The sequence below is a fragment of the Branchiostoma lanceolatum genome, chromosome 17, assembly GCF_035083965.1.
Source record: "Branchiostoma lanceolatum isolate klBraLanc5 chromosome 17, klBraLanc5.hap2, whole genome shotgun sequence".
NCBI lineage: Eukaryota > Metazoa > Chordata > Leptocardii > Amphioxiformes > Branchiostomatidae > Branchiostoma > Branchiostoma lanceolatum.
The window spans coordinates 1512520-1539308 of NC_089738.1; the positions used below are offsets into that span (position 1 = coordinate 1512520).

Genomic DNA, 26789 nt, shown 5'->3' on the forward strand with positions numbered 1-26789 from the left:
ACTTATACAGGGTTTTCCCCTTACCCTCGAGATCACAACATCCAGGATCGCTGTTCCTCTTGTAGGTTGTTTAACAATTTGTCTTAAGAATGGGTGAGCTGCTTGTAGACGTTTAAGTGGAAGTCCATTCAAGTCCCCACATAGCAAAATCCCAGCTTGAGGCTGGTGACTGTGTATGCTATCAACTCGGGTTACCAGGTGAGTAATAACATCTCGTCTCTCCCTTGTTTGTTTTTTCTGGATGGGGGATGATAGATCACACCAAGTACCATAACCGGGATAGACCTGGGTAGCCATCGCGGACGGACTTGAACCCAGATCACTTCTAGGTCTCTGTCTTCCAGGTCATGCAATCTGCGAGCTTGGATGGCCACAGGGATATACACTGCAATCCCTCCCCCTTTCTGGTGCAGTCTGTCCCGTCTAAACAATTTGAGACCAGGCATTGACAAAACCTGATCAGGAATATCTCGAGTGGTCCAGGTTTCTGTTACACAAACAATTTGTACTGAGTAGTTCTCAATTGTAGCTTCCAGCTCATGTTTTTTGTTCTTGATTGATCTCACATTTGTCAATATCAGTGAGGGGACATGTACTCACTCTGCCCTTTCCAGAATTTCTAGTAATACTGCTTTGAGAGTTACAGTACAGAGATACATTTTGCAATACCCTGTCTCTCTTGTACATTGGTCTTTCCCCATTCCTGGCTGGCTAACTCTAGGTTTGATCCTACAGAGCTTGTCTCTCCTGCTTTCCCCACTTCTTCTTCCCCTGTAACTACCAGTGGCATGACTGAAGCTCACTGCTGGTCTTGGACAAGCCAATAACACATACTGCAGTGTCACTGCTTCAAGACTGTAAGAGGTACATTATAAGAAAAGATGGTTCAAAAATCGGTCTGTATCATTTATTAAAGACGTTCTTTAACAATTGTTATTCTGCCCATATACTATTACTAGTAATGTATGATACAAGAAGCAACCTAATAAAATCTTTCTATCAACACTTAGTATATGGCATTACAAAGTAAACAATTCCTTGCAGCTGCCGCTGACCCGGCGCTAAAAAATTACAATTCATCTTGTGACATTCAACCATAACCTAAACACTAGCTATCAGGTCTATAAAGCATCTCTAAATCTAAGCAGATGTCAGAGGTCGGAAGGAGTGGCACCCCCCTCCCCACTTACCGAGATGAAAACAAAGTGGGATGTTTCCTGTGTAAAAAAACATTTCTAGCTAAAAGAGATATTTACCGATTTCGAATCCTTCCAGCTCCCCTGCTAAAAACAATGATGGCTGCCCTCTTTCTGACCTCTGACCGCATCTATCGATATTCTTCTCTTTCTCAGTTACATATGTCACGTGTTTGAGAGTCCTATAATATATAATGGAGTGCAGTGAATCTATGAACTTCCCTCATTAATTATGCAAATTAGCTCCTGATTTACAGTAGAAATCTTAATTGACACGACAAAAGTACAGCGACTTTCGTTACTAAGGTCTTCTACAACTATACATGCAAACAACAAACAATGGTATACAAAATGATTACCGTAACCTAAGTACAAGTAAATGAATACTTCAACATGTTGAGTTTAACGACTTCACTTACACTGTCTACTAGTTCTAAGATCTAAACATTCTTTGATATATTTACCTATTTGTACACAGTAAGGGTTGTCTCCTTATAGAACGTATTTGAATTTATCTATAGACTGGAATGTATTAAATTCTGTTGAGCAAGCGGAAAGAAGGTTGAACAGCTTTGAGCGTTTATCATGATATTGTGGACAATCTAGGATAAAGTGTTGTTCATCTTCAATTTCATTTGGACAGAATGGACAAAACCTCTGGTCACAGGGTCGTATCTTCCGATTTGCACATTTAATCTATGACTACATATTCTTATCTTAGTGATTGCTCTATGAACTTCAAAATTATGTATATCCGATATGTATTTTTCTTGTCTGTGCCTTTTATTTAACACAGAAATAAACGTGAAGTTTTGAATTGTTTGGAAGTATTCCATTTTTGCATGTATATATCCTGTAAATGGGTTCGTAATTTACATGATAAGCATACAATCTTGTCAATCATCACTCAAGCTATATGGATACCAAATATGACGATCCGTCAACCCCTTCTTGAGTTATTCCCTTTCAAAGTTTGAAACGGAATCGGCTCCTCCAGTTCCCAAAAAGCTGCTATAGGGGGCCAAAACCTACACAACTAACAATCCTCCCAAGAGCTATCTGACACATAAGAATCATGACAATAGCATGTCTAGAACACAAGATATCAAACCCGGAAGTTCCGTTGCAGTACCATAGCAAGCCACTAGGGGCCCAAAATCTAATCATTTCGAGGTCTCAAGAAGACCTATCTACATAATACGTATGAAGACAGTCCATCCAGGCATCCTTCGATCAAGTTATACTGTTTACAGACAGACGGACACACAGACACACGAACGCTGACGAAAACATAACCGTCTCGGCGAAGGTAACTCTAGTGTAAGGCCAGGGAAAAAGATAATTGTGCTTCTGGTCACCCACTCAACACCATAGCTAATATCTGCTGACCTTCGTATTTATTTGGGTTTACTACTTATTTTGGAAGCAAAGGACAAAAATGAAAAGAATCCATACTTGTGGACCCTTTTTTCAGGGCTAACGTTATAACCAGAAATACAACATTTTTTTTCCTAGGCTTAAGAATAACTTCATGAATAAATGAGTGTCTTTTCTCTGTTTTCCAGATATCCTTCTGTTAAAACTGCAGAAACCTCACAGCCCCCCTCCCCCCCACACATGCTGAAGTAAGGACCACCATTAACCCCTGACCTCATGTCGACGGCGCACGTGGTGCGAAGGGTCGCTGTGTTTGGCGGTACCCATGGTAACGAGATGTCGGGCGTGTACCTGGTGAAGAGATGGCTACAGAACCAGGAGGCCATCACCAGGTCCAGTTTTCTCACGGTCCCCTGTATCGCCAACCCTCACGCTGTCGAGCGCTGCAGGCGATACATCGACGTGGACCTCAACAGACAGTTCACACAGGAACACTTCAGGTAGGTGGATTTATTTCTATCTAATACTTTGGTAAACTGTCTCCAACAGAGTGTAACACATACATGTACACCATGCATATGGCCAGTTTTGCACAATGAAGAACAAGCTGCATAAGACAGGGCTCAGATACATTTGATCCACCCTGACACACCGGGGCATATCCTGAGAGAGTGTTGAGCCACTCGAGTCTACATGGATTTTTGTTCAGTTCTATTGTAGTCGAGTCCTAGCCCTCCTCTTGGAATATCCTGAGTACTAGTCTTATACTTAGTCTTATACTGGTCTTATATATAGAGAAGAAAAACAAGGTTATCTGCTAAATGTTTAATTGATTTACCTAGTACCTACCTACCTAGTCTGAAACTTACCTACTCTCACCTCTCAAATAGAAGTACCCCCTGGAATATAAGTACCCCCCGGAAAAATCTTCAAAATCTAATATAAGTACCCCCTGAAATGAAAGTACCCCCCGGAAAATTTCAAAATTGACGATCGAGTTAAACTGTGTCCACACGAAATAAGATAATAGCAGGTAGGTTGCATGTATTCAACTAGAGTTCCACGACCTCATACCTTCGCCGACTGATGTTAGCCTTTTCGAGTGAATGTTTATCACTCAGTATGTAAATAAGGTCCTCGATTGCATGAATTTCAAGTGATCCTTTTCTCTACACAAAACACAGCATTAAAGTAAAATCTTAGAAAAGAGGGCCATTGTAGCATTTCCTCATATATTATGTAAATGAGGCCATCATGATTTATGTCTGATAACGTCCACATTTGATTATCTCCCAAACGCCACAAGAATGAAATCCCATCATTTACCACTCTGGAATTATAGTATTTTGTCATAAATTATGCAAATTCGGTATTCGTTTACATAATTGATATCTATCAGTTACATGTCACGTGTTTGACTACAATGGAATGCAAGGGTTTGTATACTTTTTCACATCACAGATCCTGATTTGCATGATTCTTAAACGATTATGTAAATCATCACTCAAACTATGTAACGGAGGGTGCTGCAACTTCGGCATACTCCCAACTTCGGCAGGATTTTTAATTGTCTCGTTCTGCAGAAGTGAGCCATCTTTTTTTTCAGCCACGGTGCTGAATAAAATCGTTAAGAACCCAACTTCATACGTAGAGCTGTCGTCTGAATAAAACAGGGATTTGTGTACAATTAACTGATTTTGTGCCACGAAGAAAATGTGGCAATAAAAATGTCTACGTTCGATGCAAGGACATTGTGAAGTGGCAACTCTTACATAAAACATATTCAACCGTCGTCATGCAAACTTACATGCTGTACACATGAGGCATAAAGCAAAACAAACACCAAAAAAACATGGGTCTTGGTTAGTTTATGTCGCGATTTAGCTTGTCTGAAATAACGAAATCAACCGCGGCTTCGAACGCCCTCCCCCTTTTACGTCACGGCCATTCCGTTGACCACGATTCGAATGTGATACCTCGGCAAGGCATCTCTGCTCCCGCTGTACATAAGTCAAGTCGGCTCCAAAACGGCGAACCTTATCAATCTAGCTTGACTAGTATACGTCGGATAAACTTGCATTTGATAAGTTCCCGGTGGCAGGTTTGCACTACGTGGTTCCACACAAGCAAACTCATTGATGTTGCAAACGTGTAACCTAACCCCGCATGTTAATTGAAATTGACAGGCCGCTTTGCTTTGATGTGGGCGGCACAGGTCGGAGATCTCTGAACGCATAAACACGAAGTTCATTGATGTGAATGGCAATTTCTCATTGCTTGCTAAAACAAAATCCAGAAATTCTTGAGTAGCGAGCTCTAGAAACAATTGATGATCGTGTTTAGAATATGTCATAACTTTGCACTGAATTGACCGGAAAAACAAGGAAGATTTGCCGCGTACTTTCTGGTCACATGCGGTGCTGTGCCGAGTGCAAATGTCACGATTTCAGTTTGCGGCGTTACAATGCTTGCTCGGCAGTTTTGGACGTACTTGTGGCACATTTGTGGCATTTGTGCGTTCATACTATGGGACAATTTGTATGATATGAAGTTTCTACTCTCATTGCCATACCAAAGAACGGATCGTCAACGTTGTCATGGCTTGGAACGCAACAAGCGGCGTAAACAGTCGCTTAGCCACAGCGCGCCCGGCATCGGTGAAGCCTTACGCACGGTCAAAAATTATTTACCAGAGGAAAGTTGAAGTGAGTTGACACGAAATTCTTCCTTCTGTTTACTTGAAATAGTACCGACGAATCAAAGAGATACAAAGATATTTTTATGCCAAAGTTACGGTACCCTAATCAGAATGGAACAATATGGAACGTTTTAATCAAAACAACATATTTCTGGATTTACCGACTGAGATCGATGGCGTAAATCGTGCACGGACGACGAAAAATCAACTCCACAACGGCAAATCCTCAAACACCACCACTCTAATTTATCATTCGTAAAAACGCAACACTTTTCAGACAACCGACACTGGTGCAATACGATGTCGAACTCATAGATTTACGTCCGAAGTTGCAGCACCCTCCATTACATCCCAACAAATCATGACGATCCGTCATCACCTTCTTGAGTTACTAGTATTCTCTTTCAAAGTTTAAAACAAACCCATACCTATACCTACACGAGTTCTCCCAAGAGTTATAAAAATAATCACTGTAAGAATATTTTTGCTTAATTGGTATCATAACTTTTTTCTTTACTACAGAAAATAAGGCAATTTGTTGGCAATGTATTTGCTTCAATTATGCCCTTATTTTCATAGTCGACATATCATCAGTTTTTATCAAACCTATACCTTCCAACAGGGAGAACGTTAGATCGTAAGGCTGCTGTGTTTAAATGCCCGTGTGACCTCCCTGACCCCAAAACAGAGCCCTGCACCAGGCAAGTAAAGTATCACATGTGTCCTCCAGGGACGTCTCACAGGGAGCCTGCGCTGGTTAACTAGGTCACCTGTCAGTGCAATTTAACCTGAATATATAGACTTAAAAATAGCAAATTGAAAGGGAAGTGTAGACATTTCCTTATAAATTATGTTAATGAGGCCTTGTCATGCATGATTTGTCTGATATTGTTCACCTTTACTTAGCTTCCTAATGATACAAGAATGAAATTCCAATCATTTACTATTGTAGTATTTTCAATCAGTATTTTCTCATTAATTATGCAAAATAAGTAGCTATTAGCATTATTGGTATCTATCGATACCTCTCTCTTTTTCAGCTATATATGTCATGTTTGAGAGTCCTATTTTGAAAGGCAGCAGATTTATAAACTTTCCTTGCTAATTATGCAAATTAGCTCCTGATTTACATAATGAATATTCAATTATGTTAATCATTAATCGAGCTATCTACATACCATAAATCAAGACGATCCGTTGACCATAAGTAACATGTTCTCAACTAAAAAGAGAAATTCTACCATTCAATGAATGTGCTTTCCATTCAATAAATGCATTTGACATTCAATAAATGCATTTCACATTCAATGAATGGATTTCCCATTCAATAAATGCATTTCACATTCAATAAATGGATTTCCCATTTAATGAATGGATTTCCCATTCAATGAATGGATTTCCCATTCAATGAATGTATTCAACATTTATTGAATATATGGTAGATACATGTAAGATATTCTAATGCAAATGTGTATATATATATATGCCTTACATGTACAGCACAGACTTCGGGATATGCATCACAGTCCCGCCTGATTCCGTGGGACGTACCGCAGGATAGCGCGGGACGTATCATGCATGGGTTAGCACGGGATGTATCTTGGGATAGCACAGGACGTGTGCACGGGTTAGCACAGCATGTATCGCGGGATAGCTTCTTCTTCCTGACCACCTATGTGCATGCACATGCATGCCGGCCACAGACCCACAGACGTACAGTGTTGGTGAAGTTACACAATTCTATACATTCTTGAAAGAAGTGAAATAGCAGCAAGGGCGGGATGGTGGTAACATCGAGCGGGAGGCAAGCCCAGCCGCGCCGTTCAGCACAGCGGATGCCGCAGAATAGAGGCGGCACGAGCGGAGGTCAGAGGTCGCTTCCTCCAGCGTAATTCCCTACGATTGGTCCAGACCAATCCTACTATAATTACACTTACGTACACATAGACAATACAAGGAGAGAGCTACGCGGTTTGGGGCATGTGATGTCTTCAATCTGTGTGAAACTGCTCCATAGTAGAGGCTTGTCGGTTGTACAAAGACATCAACGGCCAAGCCGAAAGTAATGAGGGCCCCAAAACGCGTAGCAGAAAATGTAGTAAGTCGTAGAGGTATGGTAAAACTAATTTAAAGAGTAGCTAGATAATCGAGTTCAAGCAAAAACAGTCCAGGGCTGGTGAAGGATGCACCGCAGAACGTCACCGGGCACTGTCGAACAGCGTAGAGTCAGGCCGGAAAAGGTGCGTCGGCGTGGAGAACTCTAACTTGAGTACTGTGAAGTAGGCCATGGGCGGGCGCTGGGAGTCTTCGGTACGCAACTGGAGCTGGTTTTGTTGCACTGACAATCTTTCTGTGCAAAACTAAGCTATTCTAATCTACTCTACTCTACTCTACTGAAGTGAGTCAGATATTGCGAAGCGTGATCCCAGGCTGGTGACGATCTCGCTGCAGGGCACTGCCGCGAACTCCAGGTCGGCCCGGAACGTTAAGTCGCATCGACGTGGAATGGGGGTCCTGGGAGTCTTGAGTACGCTGCTGTAGATGCCCAACGCATTTTTGTAGTCCGTGTAGGTACGGGTGAATTGAGGGAAAGGCGTGCGATGAGGAAGGACCGCTCGTGGAGGCTCGTCGCGAGAAGAAAGATGGCTGCCAAAGTCCCGCGGTTGTCTCGCGAGACCCCGCATGAATGGCGTGAAGTGGGAGGGGGGCTGTCGTTCCGATCGCTGTAGACTCTCTGTGTAGACGTTATTGTAGCAGAAACTCAGGATCAGGCAGGAATGGGTGTGCAGTCCCCGGCTCAGGTGAAGAAGAAACTCGCTTCAGGACGCCGCCACGGATTACATGACAGTGCAGAGACAGCCGAAATCAGTCGTCGAGTGGAGCTCTGACTTATTAGGACTGCGAATCCATGTGTGGGCAACGTTACTGGGAGTCCATTTGCACGCTACGGCAGTTCAGCACACCGCGGCCCTGTCTGAGTCCACTTCGGGCCTGGCAGATTCGTGCGCCTCGATAGCTGGGGGACGTCGCACGGTAAGTTGTAACTTGCTTAATGGAAGCTCGAGAGGGGAAAAGTTTCCGACCGGAACATCGAGCGGGAGGCGAGCCCAGCCGCGCCGTTCAGCACGGCGGATGCCGCAGAATAGAGGCGGCACGAGCGGAGGTCAGAGGTCGCTTCCTCCAGCGTAATTCCCTACGATTGGTCCAGACCAATCCTACTATGAATAATCCAACTTTCTAGGCAAAGGTAATAAAAAGGGCTGCATATCACTATTATTTAATAGCAGTACTCAGTACTGGAACATTACTGCAAAAAATCATTTAGGTACAGGTCCAAAATGACAGAATATCAATGTACCGAAACTGTACCTGAATATCCTTACAATAAAAAAGCAGTATATACCTCGTTTTGTACTTATAAGACATATCATTTCCAAACAGGTTCATTTAGCACTGAAAAAGAAGTGCAAACACTGTATCTGTATTGGAATCAGCATTCTTGATTTGAGATCCTCTCGGAAGCATGGGTTCTCTGCATAAGACACTGGAAGTCTAAATAAACATTCTGTAAACTGCTTATTTTTACATTTCTTTCAATGTTAAAGGTCTAGACTGTACCCTAACAAACCTCATTCAGTGTTCTGGTACATGTACCTGTAACTGTTACCTTTACCAGATGTTATGTTAAGCGTACAGCTTTATTCAAGAGTAAGAAAGGCTTTTACTTTTTAAAAAGTCAGTAGTTTTATACAGCATGATAGTGACAACATTAATTCAACATTGCAGCCTACATTTCCTAATTTTGCCTCTTATTCTAAAATCCACTAAAAGAAGGTTAGATATTTTGCTACATCCATGCCAGTAGACATGCAAAATATGCTTAAAGATGGAACAGTTCCTTGTAGGGGTGGATACCGGTTCGCTGGACCTGATTCGGACCTATATTACATCCAAGAACCGAGTCCAAAAAACCTGAAAGCCAAAAACCTGAGTCCAAAAAAAAACTGAACAAAGTACAAATATATTTTCTATTAAATTGTTTGATAAAAAGTGTTTTGAGTTTCCCCTCTTACAAAGAAGGCATTTAAAATAATACTTATAAGTGAAACATTCAAATATAAAACACTGGTTTATCTTGAAAGTCTTCTGACCAAGAAACTTTTTCTAGTTGTGCGTGTCAGTATTAATTCTCTTTGCTAATATTGGTCTAATAAAACAAAACATCAACTGGACAGGATCAGGTCCAGGACCTGAACCTAAATCTCTGGACCTAAACTTGGACTTGGACCTTATTAAGCCAAACCGGTATCCACCCCTAGTTCCTTGATATCTGCCTACAACAACTCTGGGCAGTCCACACTTACCTCCTGAGGGGAAAGGGATTATCAAGCCCTGTTAGTCCTGTCATCATTAATTGGCCGTGAAATGGCTACTCTCTTAAGTAAACAATGTTCTCTGGGGGCTGGATCTCAAAACTTAGGCATGTATAGTAAGTTGTGAAAGCCTGTGAAAATGTCCCTGTCATCAGAGGTAGAATTGTATTCCCAGCACAACTGCCTCCAAAAACCCACACTGTAGCATTAGTTTCTTCATGTCTTTTGAGAATTTTATTCATTTTTATTTATTCTATTTTCTGTCATTTTTATCTAGGGTTTCCAGCTCAGTCATTAACAATGATTTACAGTGGGAATAACTTAATATCTTCAAGTTTGTTTTGCCTTCTACCAGTTTTCAAGACATCAATACACACCAATACCATAATACCCCCATTGTTTAGAATGAATTGAAAGCAGATGCTGACAACTGGCCAAGGCTGAGCAGGCCCTGGGCTCAAACTCATGGTGCAGGGTGTATCAAGTATCCTTGTCCTGATTCTAGTAGCTAATATCCAAGCAGATGTTGGGCAAAGAGTCATAATGTTTTCTCTGTCAGTGGTTTCTCTGACAACCAATACTCCAAAACTTGGGGTGAAGGACTGTCAGAAAACCTGGCTGGTCAAAAAACATTGCCATCTTCCACACCGAGATCTTCCTAGGGACTAATTCTAGCTTCTGTCTTTCTGCTCCAAGCCTGCATAGAAGCTGAAATTGGAAAATTCTTGGAGTTGCAAAGTTTCATTATTCCAAAGGAAAACTTAATTTTGTTCACCTCTATGAGGTGTTTAGAATCCATGATTTGATTGAAAGAGTCAAATTTTGGGTTCTGGCTATCCTATTTTTTTTCAGAATGTGTGGAATTCTGTAAAAGAGAAGTTGTGCTTGAGACTCCAAAATTTGAAAATTTACTATGTCATGAGTCTGTCATGTCTTTCAACACCATCAATTTTTTTGACAAAGTAGAGAATAAGAGGTATTACTTCTATTCAAGGTGAAGTTAGATGTGGGTATTGAATATCAGTTTCTTCTGTAAAGGCAGAGAAATAAGCTATCATGGTGTTCCCATATCTGCAAACCACCAGGGAATTCTCAGATCCACCACAGTGGTGAAACCAGGTCAAAGATAACCATACATTTATCTGGTGTACCATGAAGTCTCTCCATGCCATCCCTGTATCATTACCTTAGCGTGTAAAATAATTCGTGATACATGTATGTTTACATTTTGTTCTAAGGACAACAAACTTTCTTATGTTCCTTTATCTATCTACATGTTTATGGAAAGTGCAAAACTGAGATCAGAGATTGTCACAATTTCCACCCTCAGCCCATGCAAAGTCAATGTGAGACAAAAAAGACATTCAACTTACATAATCAGTTTATGTTACTGCAAAGATTATTTATCCGCGCGCATTATTTATCCCTGTAGATATCCCGGTTCAAACGTCAAACGCCATCATTTTTGTGAGGGGTCTTGTGAGTGTGACATGTAGAGATGACTTCTATGACATGACATTGTTCAGCTTATGTTGGTACATTCAGTAGGGTTTTTAGATTTTAATGATAGGACCAAACTTTCAGTGGTACTTCAGACTTTCTGAGCTTTCAGGAGGGAGGCTGTTTCCAGATGTGGCTTTAGTTTCACATGGATTGTGTCAGGGCAAGGAAATCAACTGTTGTTGAGGATTTCCCCTAGAGGGTAGGGTGGACCGTGGACAATTGTGTTGGGTAGAGTTTCCTTGGGGCCTGCTCCTGAGACAGAGAGGACTAGCATATGTACTAGTAATATCGCCCTGCACACCGACTTAATCTTATGGATGACGTCCCGCGCGCATTGATTTTCACCTACTCTCAACAACAAAAAACTCCTCAGAGGCTACGGAAATTGCCGACTGATGTTGCCGCAGAAGACCAGCATTGTTCCAGCTTGTTGTCTACATGTACACGTAATACATGTTATCACACAGTTATGTACTACCACAAAATAAGTCAGGGGGAGGCACTGTTCAAGGAGGTTTAACCTCCTTCCAATGTTGTACGAGAGACTCGCGGCGGCCTGCGAGTATCGCCCAGGTAATTTCAAAGACGTCCTAACCCGAGTGGCTCTCACACTACATGGAGAGGAGTTGAGGCATTTGTATCTCACAGTGAGATTTTTTTGCTGGATTTTTCTTTTTTTTTGCCCACTCCTATGCTTGGAAAGTATCTTATCTGCTGATCAATAACGTGGATATGTGCATGTGTGTTTGCTGTTTGTCAACCACATTTCAGATTTTGTAGGAGAGAGCAACATCTATGCGAGGAGGTTTATGATCTAAGTTACCTAAGAGTAAGACCTAAGTTATGCTTAAAAAAATCTATGTATTGAAAGTGTTTCTTCTATACATGTAAGTACCGAAACAACATATATTTAGATTCAGTGTTCCTTCCCTGTGTGTTGAGGACATGGGATAAGAAGGTTGGCATCAGGATCAGATTAGGCATGGCTTGGCCAGACATGCAGGGACTGGCCCAGGGATAAATTTCCAAGCAGATGTAAGGATCTGACTCAGTCTCAATGTGAGAAACACTGATTGATTGAGACTGAGACAGATCCTTATAGTCAACATAGTGCATGTATGGCTGTCTTTACTCTGACATTCTAGCCAAGCCATGTGAAAGTGACTGTTGCCAGGGCATACACAGTCAGACTAAAACTTCAGGACTGAACATGCCCCCAGGAGAATTTTACCAGGTCCCCCTCCGTTGAGTCCTAAAATTTTCACCATTCTCAATCGGCAGTAACAGGTGTGTTCCTATAGTCTCTTGCCACAAGATCAGGACGACTAGTGGCAAAAAAACGTCGTCTTCAGGGGTGTCTCATGTTCTAAAAATGCTGAATTTACTCTTAAGCGTTATCGGCCAGCCTGAATTTATCGTAAGCATTTATCGGCTGGCCTCAATTTACCAGGACCCCCCCCCCCCATGCAGACCCTCATATATTGCATATATTTTTGCTTCTTTGCCTCATTGGCCTCGTCTTCATTCTATCATGTCCGCCGCGTGAGAAAGGGGTATGGGGTGTTTAAAATCCATTGTAAGAGAAAAGTTTGGGGTTCTGGATATCCTTTATTGTTTAGGAATCTGTGGAAATTCTTTAAAAGAGGAATTGAGGTTGAGACTCCAGAATACAAAATATGTACTTTTACATGCATTTTGACACCATCAAGTTTTGTAACAAAGTAAAGAATGAAAGGTATATTCTATTCAAGGTGCAGTTATCCATCCTGGTGTCCCATATTGGCAAACCACCAGCCCTGGGGATTCTCAGGCAATCCCCCACAGTGGGCAAACCAGGTCAAAGGAAGGTTACCATGCATGTGTCTGGTCAAGGAGGTTTCTTATTTCAACCTTCTTGGTCTCTTGTATCATGTGTCTCTCCATGCCCTGTTTCTGCATGAAACTAAGCTTTTAGTGTGTAAAAAATTCTTGATTCATGTAAATTTACATTTTGTTTGTGTTCTTGAAAGAGATAGAGCAACAAACTTTCTGATGTTCCTTCATCTATTTGCGAAAAGGAAAGGGAAAACAAATATTGTCATAATTTCCATGCTACCCATGCAAAGTCAGTGTGAGATAAAAAAGATATTCAACATGTTATAATCCCTCCCATATATTATCCACTGTACATTTTCTGGACAAATGACATCATATTTTGTGAGTTATAAGTCACACAGCTTATGTTGGTGTTCATTCAGTAGGGTTTGAAAGCGTTAACTTATTAATTATAGAACCAAACTTGGTGGTACTTCAGACTGTCAGAGTTTTTAGGAGGCTGTTTCCAGATGTGGTTCTAGTTCCACATGGATTGTCCCAGGACAAGGAAATCAACTGTTGATAAGGATTTCTCGTAAGGGGTAAAGGCATACTAAACCTTTGAAGCCTGTTACAAAAATTAAAGCTCTGAGACAGAGAGGAACTGACATACATTCTAGACTAGTATTGAGGCTTGTAAAAATCTGGCTGCAGAGTTGATCTATCCGCTATCGACAATAAGATTCTAGTTGTCAGACTACCACAGTACCAGAGCAATTTATATATATGTGTACATAATAAAAGAAGAAAGATTTCCTTTTTTATCCAAGCTACAAAAGCCCAAATGTGCAAAACCAGGGCAATAACAAAATACGTATATACAGAAAAAAAAAACAGTTGTCTTTTTGCAGCTCCGAATCTAGCAGCTGGATAATCATATTGTGTTTACTGTTAGTCAACTTTTTTCAAATTTTGTAGAATTAAGAGAGCAACATCTATGCTAGGAGGTTTATGATCTATAAAAGAAACTTTTGTACATATACATTGTATGACCTTGACCTTGGTTGCACTTCAAATCTAGGGTTTGAAAGTGTTTCCTCTACTACTGTGTCAACATATGTTTAGATTCAGTCTTCCTTTTCAGACAGAGGACAAGTTAGCCATCAGGATCAGATAGGTCATGGCCCTACTAAAACATTTACTAGAAAAGAAACTGCTAAGAACTAGACAAGCCTAACTACATATGTCAGACAATGAACGGAGCCTCCCTCCAACATGTCCAACCAACAGTGTATGTGTGGCACAGTGGGCCACAGATGTATTTTAAGATGGTCTTGCTTGTACATGTGTCATCAACCCCCAGAGACCTCTTGTAACATTCAAGCTAAGCCAGCCCTGAGCAAGTAAGGCCCAATTTATACACAGCTTTTCTAGATATCTGGACTGCAGATATCTGCCAGGCGACATGATGTCGGGATGCATTTATACACACGACAGGAAGTACTGCAGGACACCCGTGGAGTTGGAATGCAGTAGTGATACATCGTGATAAATTTGTGTTTCAAGCTAGAAGTCTGCTTCCAAAAGTGCTTTCAATGACATCTGTTAACTTGTTAGAATCCCAAAGATATGTTTGATGGCCTGATTCTACCGATTATTACTGTAAGAAATTGTTTCCTCTGTATTCGCCTGTAAGGCACTGTAAAATTACTTAATACTCCATGGGAAGTTTTTATAAATCCCCTTACTAGTATAGATGATGGTACAGTTGCCACAGCTAACATCAAAATGGGTCACTTGATGTCCACAAGTCTGCTAATTAGCCTGAAACCTGTCCTTCAGATATCTGGGACCCGACACATTTTGTTTATACTTGGGCTGAAGCTGTCGGGGACTCCCGCTGAGTTGTCGGACGAACACTTCAGAGTGGTCGGCAGAAATTTTCCAGACATCTGGAAAAACCCTCATTAAGACCATAAACTTCCTGTTTAGACACAGAAAAAAGCTGTCGCCTGGCAGATATCTACAGTCCAGATATCTAGAAAAGCTGTGTGTAAGTTGGGCCTAAGCCATGTGAAAGTGATTTGCCTGCCTGATCTTAGCCTGAATGACAGACAGTTTCCAGAGCTTTCAGGGGCAGGCTCTGGAATGCTACAGGACCATCCTAATTTTAAAAGTGGGCTAAATCTAAAATTGCCTTGGGAGCATACTGTAAATGCGTTTGAGTTTGCATGGTTTTCATTTTGCGTTAAGAGGAAAATGAAGTGTTTGCTGTGCTGTTAAGTTTGCAGCAGCGCCAAGTCACATACTGCTTCAGCCTTGAATAAAAATGTTGGTGGTTTTAACTTCACGTGAAACGGTCGCCGTGAAAACTGTCAACATAAATGTACAGGGGTTGTCTCGACACAACAAAAGTACAGCAAATTTTGTACAATCAACTTGGGGTAGGCAAGAAAGTGCAGAAAGCTGTACTAACAATTTGGCATTACAACCCTTACATCTGCTTGGAGTTAACCAGGGTCTGTGGGGGCAGATGTCTCAGACACTCTTCACAGGGCCAGCGGCCACTCCCTGAGGTGAGACAGTGGCAAGCACAGTTCAAGCGTGTCCAATCAGATGGTAAAGATAACATACTGGCAGGCAGGGAAGTTCTGTGCACTAGCCTTAGTGTCATCCTGTTTAGTTACAGGCTCTGCCTTTACAGAGCCTATAACTTACAGGACGACACTCAGGCTACATAAACTACATACACGAAGACTGTTAGTAACATTACAATATAGTCTTCCTTCCAACTTCTGCTAATTGGATTTTTCAGCTAACGTTAAGTAGATGTATCTGGAGTTTGCATTCTTGGGCAGACTGACAATTGTCCATGTGTTCTTTACCAAAAGCAGCTAGGTTGTTTCATTGTTGTGAGGTACAAAACAAGGCACATAAAGAAGGGAGAAAATAAAAGGTAAAAATTAGATAACCAGCTTCTGGAATAATAGCTGTGATTACATGCTGTAACTGCAATTTCAAGCCCCAGGCCTTCTGTTGATGTCTGGCCCAGTACATGTGTTTTCTCAGGGACAGGGATAAGTGACCAATTCGTCATGCCTAATTACAGAATGAAAACAGCTACTGGTGATGAAAAAGCTACTGGTATTACTTGAAAAGACTAAAGATGGAGTACAAGTTAAGTGGAAATTGTAAACTTAAAGGAAGATTTTGATGATGGATAACTTTGACCCTTTCTCTTTCCCTTATATATATCAGTCATTAAGATAAGTGATATTTGTACAACACAAAGAGAATCCAAAGTTAGAACAAACTCAGTCTTGTTATCTTTTGCATTAAATTTCTCCAGAAAGTTAATTAAGTGGTTATTTGGCTACATGATGGATATCACAGCTTTAAAGAATAGATATCTAGCGTGATGAAAACCTGCAATTTGTACGGCTGTGTGGATGATGAAACTAACATAAAAATGAAATGAAGACATGAAGGTCTTCTGTTTTGTCTATTAGTACTGCAAATGATAATAGGCCAAGCTGAGAACTGCAAATAAGACCTGTTGCAGATGCAAATATTTAACCATCAATTACAACGGTGGTTTATGATATTTGGCACCATTTTAATCTGAGTAGTTAATGAAGAAACATCATACCCTGGATGAAAAGTTACACTTTTCTCATTATTTTGATTTTGGAAGTTGATGACAAGATTAAGAGAACCCTTACAAAAATGGGCACTGATACTAAACAACAACCTTAATTTTATCCAACGCTCGTTTTGTTGTGTTAGTTGCTCCGTTAAAGTACATCGAAGGAGAAGATGACAGACCTATGTCTGGGTTCCATCTATGTATGTCACCAGTTTTCTTTGTTCTCAGATGGTTGAGTGTCATTCACTGGGGACAAAAATCAAATGAATAGGACACTTAAATGCCAACTCCCTTTTGGTTAAGAGAAAGTGTAACTGATTATTTTGTTTTAATGACTGATGGGTTAAACAATTTGGTAGGTGTGTCAAAACCCTTTATGGCAGTCTGCAAATTGTGACATTACAACTTGTTCTTATGATGCAGCTGTGTTTTACTGTAAATGCATTTAAGTCCGCATGGTTTTTATTTTGCGGTTGGGAGAAAATTGAGCGTTAGAGTGTTTTCGCGTTAAAACAATAGTAACGCTACTGTCATACTCATATGGTGGCAAAAAGTTAACGTTTCGCAGAGGTTTTAAGTTGGCGCTGAAAGTTCACTGCAAAAACCACGAACATAAAACCACCCTGAACATTTCTGCATTTACAGTAAATCAAATTAATATTATGCAAGAAATTTAGTGCTAAAATGTCATAAAACAATTTGATTATTGAATACAAAACAAGAATTGAATGTCCAATTTGAACCAACATAGGAGAAAAATTACTAACTTAAATTTAGACTTTTTGACTAATCAACAGGCTAGAATTCAGTCAAGTCAAAGGCGATATAGGCCGCCAAGTTTTTGTTGAGATCTGCATTACTTTGCCGTAATCACATGAACTTAGTCTGCTGAGTGATACCAAGGACAATATAATTATGTGGTATAACACACACTGCATACTCAGCCCACTGAAACATTCCTGAGAATTGCACACTAGCAAACAAACTGGCTTAAATCCAATGTCAACTCCGAAGAACCATACAATATTCTGCCGAAGTCACCCAAGATTTCCCAGAGCTGAAGAACAATTTTGGAACGCTTTGGAGGTGTTAAGTGTTAAGGAACATTTAATTTAATAGCTGATTCAAAAGCCCTTGTTTTCTGTGAAATGGTAGGAAAAGTAGCGACCATGGCGGCATTTTGATATCAACCTTAGATCCCATACCTTGTCTAATACTCTTCTTCTTGTGACAGTTGAGAGACTGATCTTGAACTCTGTTAATCTGAACCAGAGTCCAAACTCCATCGCACCTATCAGTACAGTACAATTTTCTTCTCTCTGAGCACTTTTGTCCACCTATTGAGCATAGTTCAGTGGCTTAATAGTGGTCTTGCCTCTGGAAATATAAGTCGCAAGTTCGGTCCCGGCTATGTCGCTCACCCGACAGGCGTGCTATCGGAAAGGGGTCCACTGTTCATTATGTTTGTCGAAAAGATCTAAGGGAATTTCCCTAGTACAATAAGTCAAGTAAGTCAGTCACAATAAACCTGTGAATACTGTACACGGAATCTCGCTGGACTGTGATGCACATCCCAAAGTCTGTACTGTACATCTAAAGCATATGTATATATATATATATATATATATACACACATTTGCATTAGAATATCTTACATGTATCTACCATATATTAAAGAAATGTTGAATACATTCATTGAATGGGAAATCCATTCATTGAATGGGAAATCCATTCATTGAATGGGAAATCCATTTATTGAATGGGAAATCCATTCATTGAATGTGAAATGCATTTATTGAATGTGAAATGCATTTATTGAATGGAAAGCACATTCATTGAATGGTAGAATTTCTCTTTTTAGTTGAGAACATGTTAAGTCTAGTTATTCAGGTCCAAAGGTCAAAACAAATAAATTAAAAACACCCGCTGCAGCTCCAAACAAGCCGCTAGAGGGCCCAAACGTGCACAACTTACTTCATGTGGCATGGACTATCTACCACACAAATATCATGACCGTAGCACTTGCAGAAAATTCGACCTCAAACTTTGAAGCTACACTGCAGTACCCAAAGTACCCGCTAGGAGGCCCATCATCGAACTTGACCTTCCCCTATAATAAATCTACCTATTCACTAAATATCATGCACAACCATCAACAGCTTCTCGAGTTATCCTGTCAACAAACAAATACGCATACATAAACAGCCCACTGCAGTACCGCAGGAAAATGCCAGGTGACCCATTTTTGAACTCGAGCTTCGTTTTCACAATCTCTACGTACCCACCAAAAATCATGCAGATCCATCATCAATACGTCGAGTTATGTTGTCTACATACAAACACACTAACAAAAAAAGTCCACTGGAGCACTTTAGGAAAACGCCAGGTTAACCATTTTCGAACTTGACCTTCGTTTCCACAACCGCCACTTACCTACCAAAAATCAGCAAGATCCGTCAAAGTTCTCTCGACTTATGATCTCGACATACATACGGACCCACTTTACAGCTGGCGTAACCGATAACATAACCTTACCGCGAATGCATACATTCCCGGCGAAGGTAATTATGCCTGAGGACCATACCTATTAAGTATATGGATATTGAACAGAATAACTGTAAGCTTGTTCAAATGATGATGATCTGCTTGCCACTTCGATAAAATAAAATAGTAATGTTGAAAATTTGGGCATAGGATGATAGGTTCCCCGGCAGAATCCCCGCTATGACCCCTAACCGGGGGCCACGGTGCTTCAAATTCAACAAGTGAAAATGTACATGATACAGTGTATAATATTATGCATTTTCTACTTGGAACTTGCAGCAAGTGATCAAGGAAAATTGTTGTACATGAATTTCATTATCTTTTATCACTGACATATAATCAAAATCATCAGATAGCTAAATTGTTCCTAATCATATTTTCTAAAGACTTTACCCCCCACCCCCCAAAAAAATATGAACACCAAAAAAAGGGCAATGTCCATAAACTTTTGCTCCATAGCGTCGAGAACAAAGTTTTTGTGAGACGCTCGGATTTCGAGTTCCCGCGGTTAAGCCCACAATATTGAACAGAGCTCGACTGTAAAAGTAGCACAGCGTTTTAGGCCGCACGTACGAAGAAATTACCGATTACATGTTGACAATAGAAACGGCCCTTTACCGCAAAAATTGGAAAATCTTACGGTTATTCTAAAATACAAACCCTCCTAAAATATAGATAGAATTCTGTTTCTATCGTTGCCGCAAAATATAACATTTTCCACGCGTTTACGGTATCATTTGAAAGATCGTAATCTGCACTATGCAATATGCTGCTAGTTTTACTGTCACCACGCCTGATGGTGCCGCCATGTTTCGATGGCAAAACATGCTGTTGTTTACCGCTCGTTTTGTGACGTTCTTAGACTTTGCGGCCTCAAAACACATTTCACAAGGGAAGTTAAGTTATAATTGTTGTTTTTACGTGTAATGTATCTTCTGTGAACGAATTATTCTTCCGCCCCGCTGCCGATAGCCGTCATCGAATTCTTCCCTGTGCAAGTCTACTACTTGACATGTTTTTTGATCAGCGTGCCGCAAGTTTGGTTTACGATGTAAACAGAGACTGTCAAAGTTATTTACATGAAAATTGTATTTTGAAAGGTCAGTGTTGCGTCTTATTTTCCCCCAATAACAACATTAACTTTGTAACGTCATAGCGAGATCGACCGATATGTTACGAGTGCCGCAAGGATTTCACAAAGGCTGCCGCCGGTGATAGCGGTGGGGAAATCAACGCCGCTAGGCCGAAAAATAGCGAATTACTAGCAAAAATACCAGGGAAATATGAGCAGAAAAACCTAAAATTTCGATTTTAGAGGGATTTCTGGTTAGCAAAATCCCAACTTTTGAAAAAATAATAAACGTACCGTCTAAAATAAGAAAGTACCGGGCGGATGTTTAGGCGAAAAAAAATAAACGTACCGGTACGTTTATTTGAGAGGTGAGAGTACATGTTATCGTATTAGTAGATTATTTACTTATTCATTTCACAAACTGCAATGCATCAAAAGGGATTTTTTCCCTTATTATCTTATATTATCTATTTGTTATCACTATTTTCAAGTTTGTTTCTTCTTTCAAATAGTTTAACTAATGTTTAAGATGTTGCTATTTAGATTTTGTTAGCCACCTTGAAGTTGAAATGTTATATTGAGGAATAAGCTAAAAGGTAGAGACACAATTTTACTTGTACAATCATCCACTTTACTTGTACAATCATCCACTTTACACTTTACTTTTGTTAGATATGAAAGTGTTTCCCGGAGGAAACAAGACGTTTTGTTTCTGAAATGTCCACAGGTTGGAATCAAAATTAGATGATTTAGATTTCTTGTCCCGTATCAACAAATTTGACATTATCTCGCTTCTAGAAACCTGGACAACCTCTGACAAATCTGAAATCAACTTCCCTAACTACAGCTACTTTCACTTACACCGCAAAAAGAACAAGAGTCTTAGGACCCAAAATCTCCATGAAACTTTGTTTTTATTAAACCAGTTCCCCCCATTCTATATCGCTCTATGGTATGACCCCCACCTGTCGGGCCCAGGCGAAGTGACCCACATTCGCTATAAATTAAGCTACTAACAGCTGTTTCACAATATGAAATGGACAACACTGCATATATAGATTTTCCTCATTACTTAGGCAAATTAAGTCCAATTTGTATAACTTGCAGTTCATTGTATACATCTCTCTCTAAGCTACATGCATAGTAAATAACATGAAAATCTGTCGCTCCTTTCTTCAGTTATTCTCCTTAAAAGATTTTGACAAATACGCCATTGCAGTTCCAGTGACACATACCAGGGGGCCCAAAATCGACCTTGACCTTTCTCCTCCCGACACCTACCCACATACCAAATATCATTACAATCCATCTACACGTTCTACAGTTATTCTGACTTTACGCATCCGGTGACACAAACATACACACACGGTAACACAAACATACACACACGCGCACACACACGCAAACACACTAACTTTGCATGATTTGCACTTCAGTGTGTACATCTCTGTCCAACCTACCTGCATACTAAATAACATGAAAATCTGTTGTTCCTTTCTTCAGTTATTCTCCTTTAGAACATTTTTACAAATAGGCCATTGCAGTTCCAATGACACATACCAGGGGGCCCAAAATCGACCTTGACCTTTCTCCTCCCAGAACATACCCACATACCAACTGTCATTACTAAACATCTACACGTTCTACAGTTATGCTGACTTTAAGCATCCAGCAACACACATGCAAACGATTTTACTCCTTACTTATGCAAATTCAGTCTCATTTGCATAATTTGCACTTAAGTGTGTACATCTCTGTCCAACCTACCTGTGTACCAAATAACGTGACAATCTGTCGATCCTTTCTTCAGTTATTCTCCTTAGAACTTAATAGAAGATTTTTACAAATACGCCATTGCAGTTCCAGTGACACATACCAGGGGGCCAAAAATCAACCTTGACCTTCCTCCTCCTAACACCTACCCACATACCAAATATCATTACAATCCATGTACATGCTCTACAGTTATGCTGACTTTAAGCATCCGGTGACACAAACATACACACAAACACCAAACGCAAGCAAAACAGTATCTTCATGAAAAAGCCTTTTTTTCATGGAGATAACAAAAAAGCAAAACGCTACTCCGGAGGCATAGTATTTTTCTTTAAAGAACAATGCAAACATTATGTAAAACAATTACCATCAAAATTGGCAGACGCACTTTGGGTGCGAGTTGATCGCAAGCTACTGGGTTTAGACAAAGATTTATTTATTTGCTCCGTCTACATCAGTCCAAGTTCATCTACAACACATAAACATGCTGAAAACCACATTATTGAAATTATAGAGGAAGAAATTTCTCGGCATAGCACCGAGGGTTATATACTACTCGGGGGTGACCTGAACTCCCGACTAGGTAATTTGTATGATTTTATCGAAGAGGGTGCTGACAATGAAAACCAACCACACAACTCCCCAAATTTCAATCAGGATAGACAGTACATATATGCATGGACAAATCCCCCCCAAACAGGTTTTGTAGATTTCTTGCTGACTTGTGTATTCAAGCGAATATAAGGATTCTGAACGGAAGACTAGTTGGTGATTTAAAAGGCAATTTTACTTGTCATCAACCGAATGGTAGTAGTACTGTGGATTATGTAATTGCTAGTCAGTCATTTTTTCAACATATTTCTCTATTTCGCGTTAACCCATTAACTATATTTTCCGATCACAACATGTTATCGGTAGTGATTCGTACAAAACCATTCATCCCAAAAAACAAAGGAATAAATAAAAACACAAGGTCGCTTCCAAAACGATTTCACTGGAATGAAAATTCAGCTCAGAAATTTCTACAATCCCTCAGCCGACCTCAAAGGACAGACTACGCTCTCTCTCTGTAAAAGAAAATGAAAACACAAATAATGAAATTGAAAACTATGTTTCTGACTTTAGCTCAATACTTAGGGACGTCGGGTTTAATTCACTAGGTGTAAGAATTAACAAAAATCGCCAACAAAAGGCTCGAAATAAGAAATGTATGATAAAACCTGTACAGAAATGAAAAGAGAACTAAAAAACTTAGCTTCTTTACTTGAGAAAAACCCGTCGAATCCAAATGTGCAAGGGGCATTCTTTAAAAGAAAGAAAGAGTACAGAAAACTTTTAAAAGAGGAAATTCCATCAACATATCATGGACAAACTTTCTTCTCTCAGGGAAAAAGACCCCAGTGCCTTTTGGAAATTAGTTAAGAAACTTAAACCTGACAAATCGGAACATAGTTGTCAAATATCAAATGATCAAAAATATCAAAAACAACTGTGGGGCCTTGGATCCAAGATGGCCACTTTCCTGTCCTTCCAGCTCTGAGGATTTCATCCAACTGAATCCTCAGTGGGGAAGGGCTTGGAAGGGCTCATTTATGGATCACTGTAAACTGCAGATAGGGTTTTAAAGTCATTTTGAGTTCTTTTTTGAGTTTGTTTGTTAGATAGCCAGCAAACTTTGACAGCCTACACAGTGCATGCTACCCTCCCACCCCAGCCAGTATTTTTGAGTTTCTTCCATCTTTTTCCCCTCCTTGGTTAATTTCATGCAGGCTTTACAATCCCCCAAGGCCTTACCCAGTCCCTGAAAGCTGTAAATTTCAGTTGGCGTTAGAAAGGGCATTCAGCCGTAAAAGTTAGCTGCAAAACAAAGACTTGCATAGGATGAGGAGCCCAAAGGCACACCAGCAGCCTTCGGAATCTGTGACCACCGGAGGACATCGTCTGCGGATTGCCTCACTCAACGTTGGAAGTCTGCGTGGCAGAGCTGGTGAAGTTGTTGAGACTCTAACTCGCCGGAGAATAGACATTTGCTGCGCTCAAGAAACAAGATGGAAAGGGGGACAAGCAAGGACAATCACAGGGAAAGACAGCAAGTATAAATGTTTTTGGAAAGGAAATGACTCTGGATTGGGAGGAGTTGCCATACTAGTTGCAGAAATCTGGATTGATAAGGTGCTATCAGTCTCACGTATTGACAGCCGCCTGATGTCAATGAGGATCTTTTAAAAATGACAAATCCATCATCAACATATTCAGTGTGTATGCCCCTCAGTCTGGGCGACCCCAAGAAGAGAAAGAAACATTTTACGACATGCTCCTTAGTCTTGCAACAGCTGTACCTGACAATGAACTTCTCCTGGTCTGTGGCGATTTTAATGGACACGTCGGCAGTAAGTCAGATGGTTTTGTGGGCGTACATGGCCGCTATGGGTATGGTCCCCGTAATACCGAGGGCACTAGTCTGTTAGACCTCTGTGTGGCCCTAAATCTAGCTGTTACCAACACTTTCTTCCAGAAATCCCCATCCAGATTAATTACATACAAATCAGGATCTGCAGCCACTCAGGTGGACTACATCCTAGTCAGGAGGCCTGACATGAAGATTGTCCGTGATGTAAAAGTCATCGGTAGTGAGGAGTGCATCACCCAACATAAACTCCTGGTAGGTGACCTTGTGATCAGGAGTACTAGGTACAAGCCAAGAACCACAAGACGTAAACTGCGCACCTGGAAACTCAACTCAACTGAAACCCGGGATGCCTTTGAACGTGCAGTCCCTAGACATACCCAATCGACTGAAGCACATGCGGGTGTTGACAGTATATGGTCATCCATCAAAACAGGGCTTCAGGCTGCATGTGAGGAAACCTGTGGCTACACCAGTGGAGGCCCCTGTAGGCACAAGGAAACCTGGTGGTGGGATGACTCCGTTGAGGCCGCCGTGAAAGAGAAACGCAGGCTGTTTAAAGAGTGGCAAAAAGGAGGAAGCAAAGAACCCTACAACGCTGCAAAACGCGTAGCAAAAGCTGCAATACACCTTGCCAAAAAGAGGGCACAGGAAGCCAGGTTTAGCAACATCTTATCCAACGACAAGAAAAACGAGATTTTCAAGCTAGCTCGTAACATGGAGAGACAAGACCAGGATGTCATTGCAGAAAAGTGTATTAAACAAGACGATGGCAGTATAGCTTTTACAGACGAGGAGAAGCTGGATGCATGGAGAAGCCACTACGATAAACTCCTGAATGTTCTCCCCGATGAAGTTCTCCTAGCACAGGGACCTCCACCACACATTGATCAGGGCATGGCTCGCAAGGCAATCAAGGCTATGAAAATAGGGAAAGCAGCAGGTCCTTCTGGTATAGTTGCTGAAATGCTTCAAGCTTAAGCTGGTGGGGACTTTGTTGCTGACCACATAGCGCTACTGATGAACACCATCATTAGGGAGGAGAGGATCCCTGACGACTGGAACCACTCATACATCATCAACTGCTATAAAGGAAAGGGTGATGCTCTAGAGAGAGGGAACTACAGAGGACTAAAGCTGTTAGACCAGGTGCTTAAGGTGGCCGAACGTGTTCTTGAACCGTTCATCAGGGAACAAGTGGACATAGACTCAATGCAGTTTGGCTTTATGCCTGGGAGGGGTACCATAGATGCCATCTTCACTCTGAGACAGCTACAAGAAAAACACCTGTCGAAGAAGAAGGAACTGTTTTTCATGTTTGTCGACCTGGAAAAGGCATTCGAGAGGGTGCCACGGCAAGTGCTATGGTGGGCAATGAGAAAGCTGGGAGTAGAAGAGTGGATAGTGAGGGTGGTACAAGCCATGTACAGACATGCTTCATCAAGCGTACGGGTGAACGGCAGCTACAGTTCTAAGTTTGAGGTGAAGGTCGGAGGTCACCAGGGTTCTGTGCTCAGCCCTTTACTGTTCATCATAGTCATGGAGGCATTGTCACGGGAGTTCAGAACCGGATGCCCTTGGGAGATGCTGTATGCAGATGACCTGATGCTGGCTGCAGAGACCGTCGAGGAGTTGAAGCAAATGTTCATCCTCTGGAAGAACAGCATGGGTTCACGGGGCCTGCGAGTGAACATGGGGAAGACCATGGTCCTGCACAGCACTCTTGCTGACACTAGGCCAGTGAAGGAGTCCGGGAAGTTCCCCTGTGGTGTATGCAAGAAGGGCGTTGGTACTAACTCCATCTTTTGTGGACAGTGCATGCACTGGATCCATAAAAGATGTACTAACATCAAAAACAGGCTGAAACAAGACAGTAGCTTTATTTGTAAGAGCTGCACTTCGGCAGGTGACCTTCCCTCAGATCCAGAACAACTCACACAAGTCACAGTGGGAGAAGAGAACCTCAAGGTGGTGCCAACTTTCTGTTACTTGGGGGACATGATCAGCCAGGCAGGAGGCTGCTCCGACGCGGTGACGGCAAGGATTAAGTCTGCTTGGAAGAGTTTCCACGAGCTCCTACCCATACTCACAAACAGATACATACCTCTCAGAAACCGTGGACATGTGTTCAACTCCTGCATCAGAAGTGTCCTACTCTATGCCTCGGAGACATGGGCCGTGGCATCAGAGGACATCAAGAGGCTCGACAGGAGCGACAATGCCATGGTCCGATGGATATGTCCCAGGAAGCTCTCAGAAACACTCTCAGCAAAACAACTTAGAGCCAAATTAGGAGTGCACAGCGTGCAGGACGTGATGAGATCCAAACGTCTACGTTGGTATGGGCACCTTGAAAGGATGGACAGGGAGAGGTGGCCCAAGAGAATCATCGGCATGACTGTG

The 26789-nt window shown here is 41.3% G+C and overlaps 1 protein-coding gene across 2 annotated transcripts in view; it reads left to right on the top strand.

Annotated features, from left to right (window-relative positions):
- LOC136423095 (aspartoacylase-like) overlaps positions 1–26789 on the top strand; it is a 47890-nt gene that overhangs the window by 6795 nt on the left and 14306 nt on the right. For both annotated transcript variants that reach the window (XM_066411116.1, XM_066411117.1), the window contains exon 2: positions 2762–3073. In XM_066411116.1, coding sequence (XP_066267213.1) covers positions 2850–3073 — 224 coding nt within the window. In that variant the 5' untranslated portion in view covers positions 2762–2849. The remainder of the gene's footprint in view (positions 1–2761; positions 3074–26789) is intronic.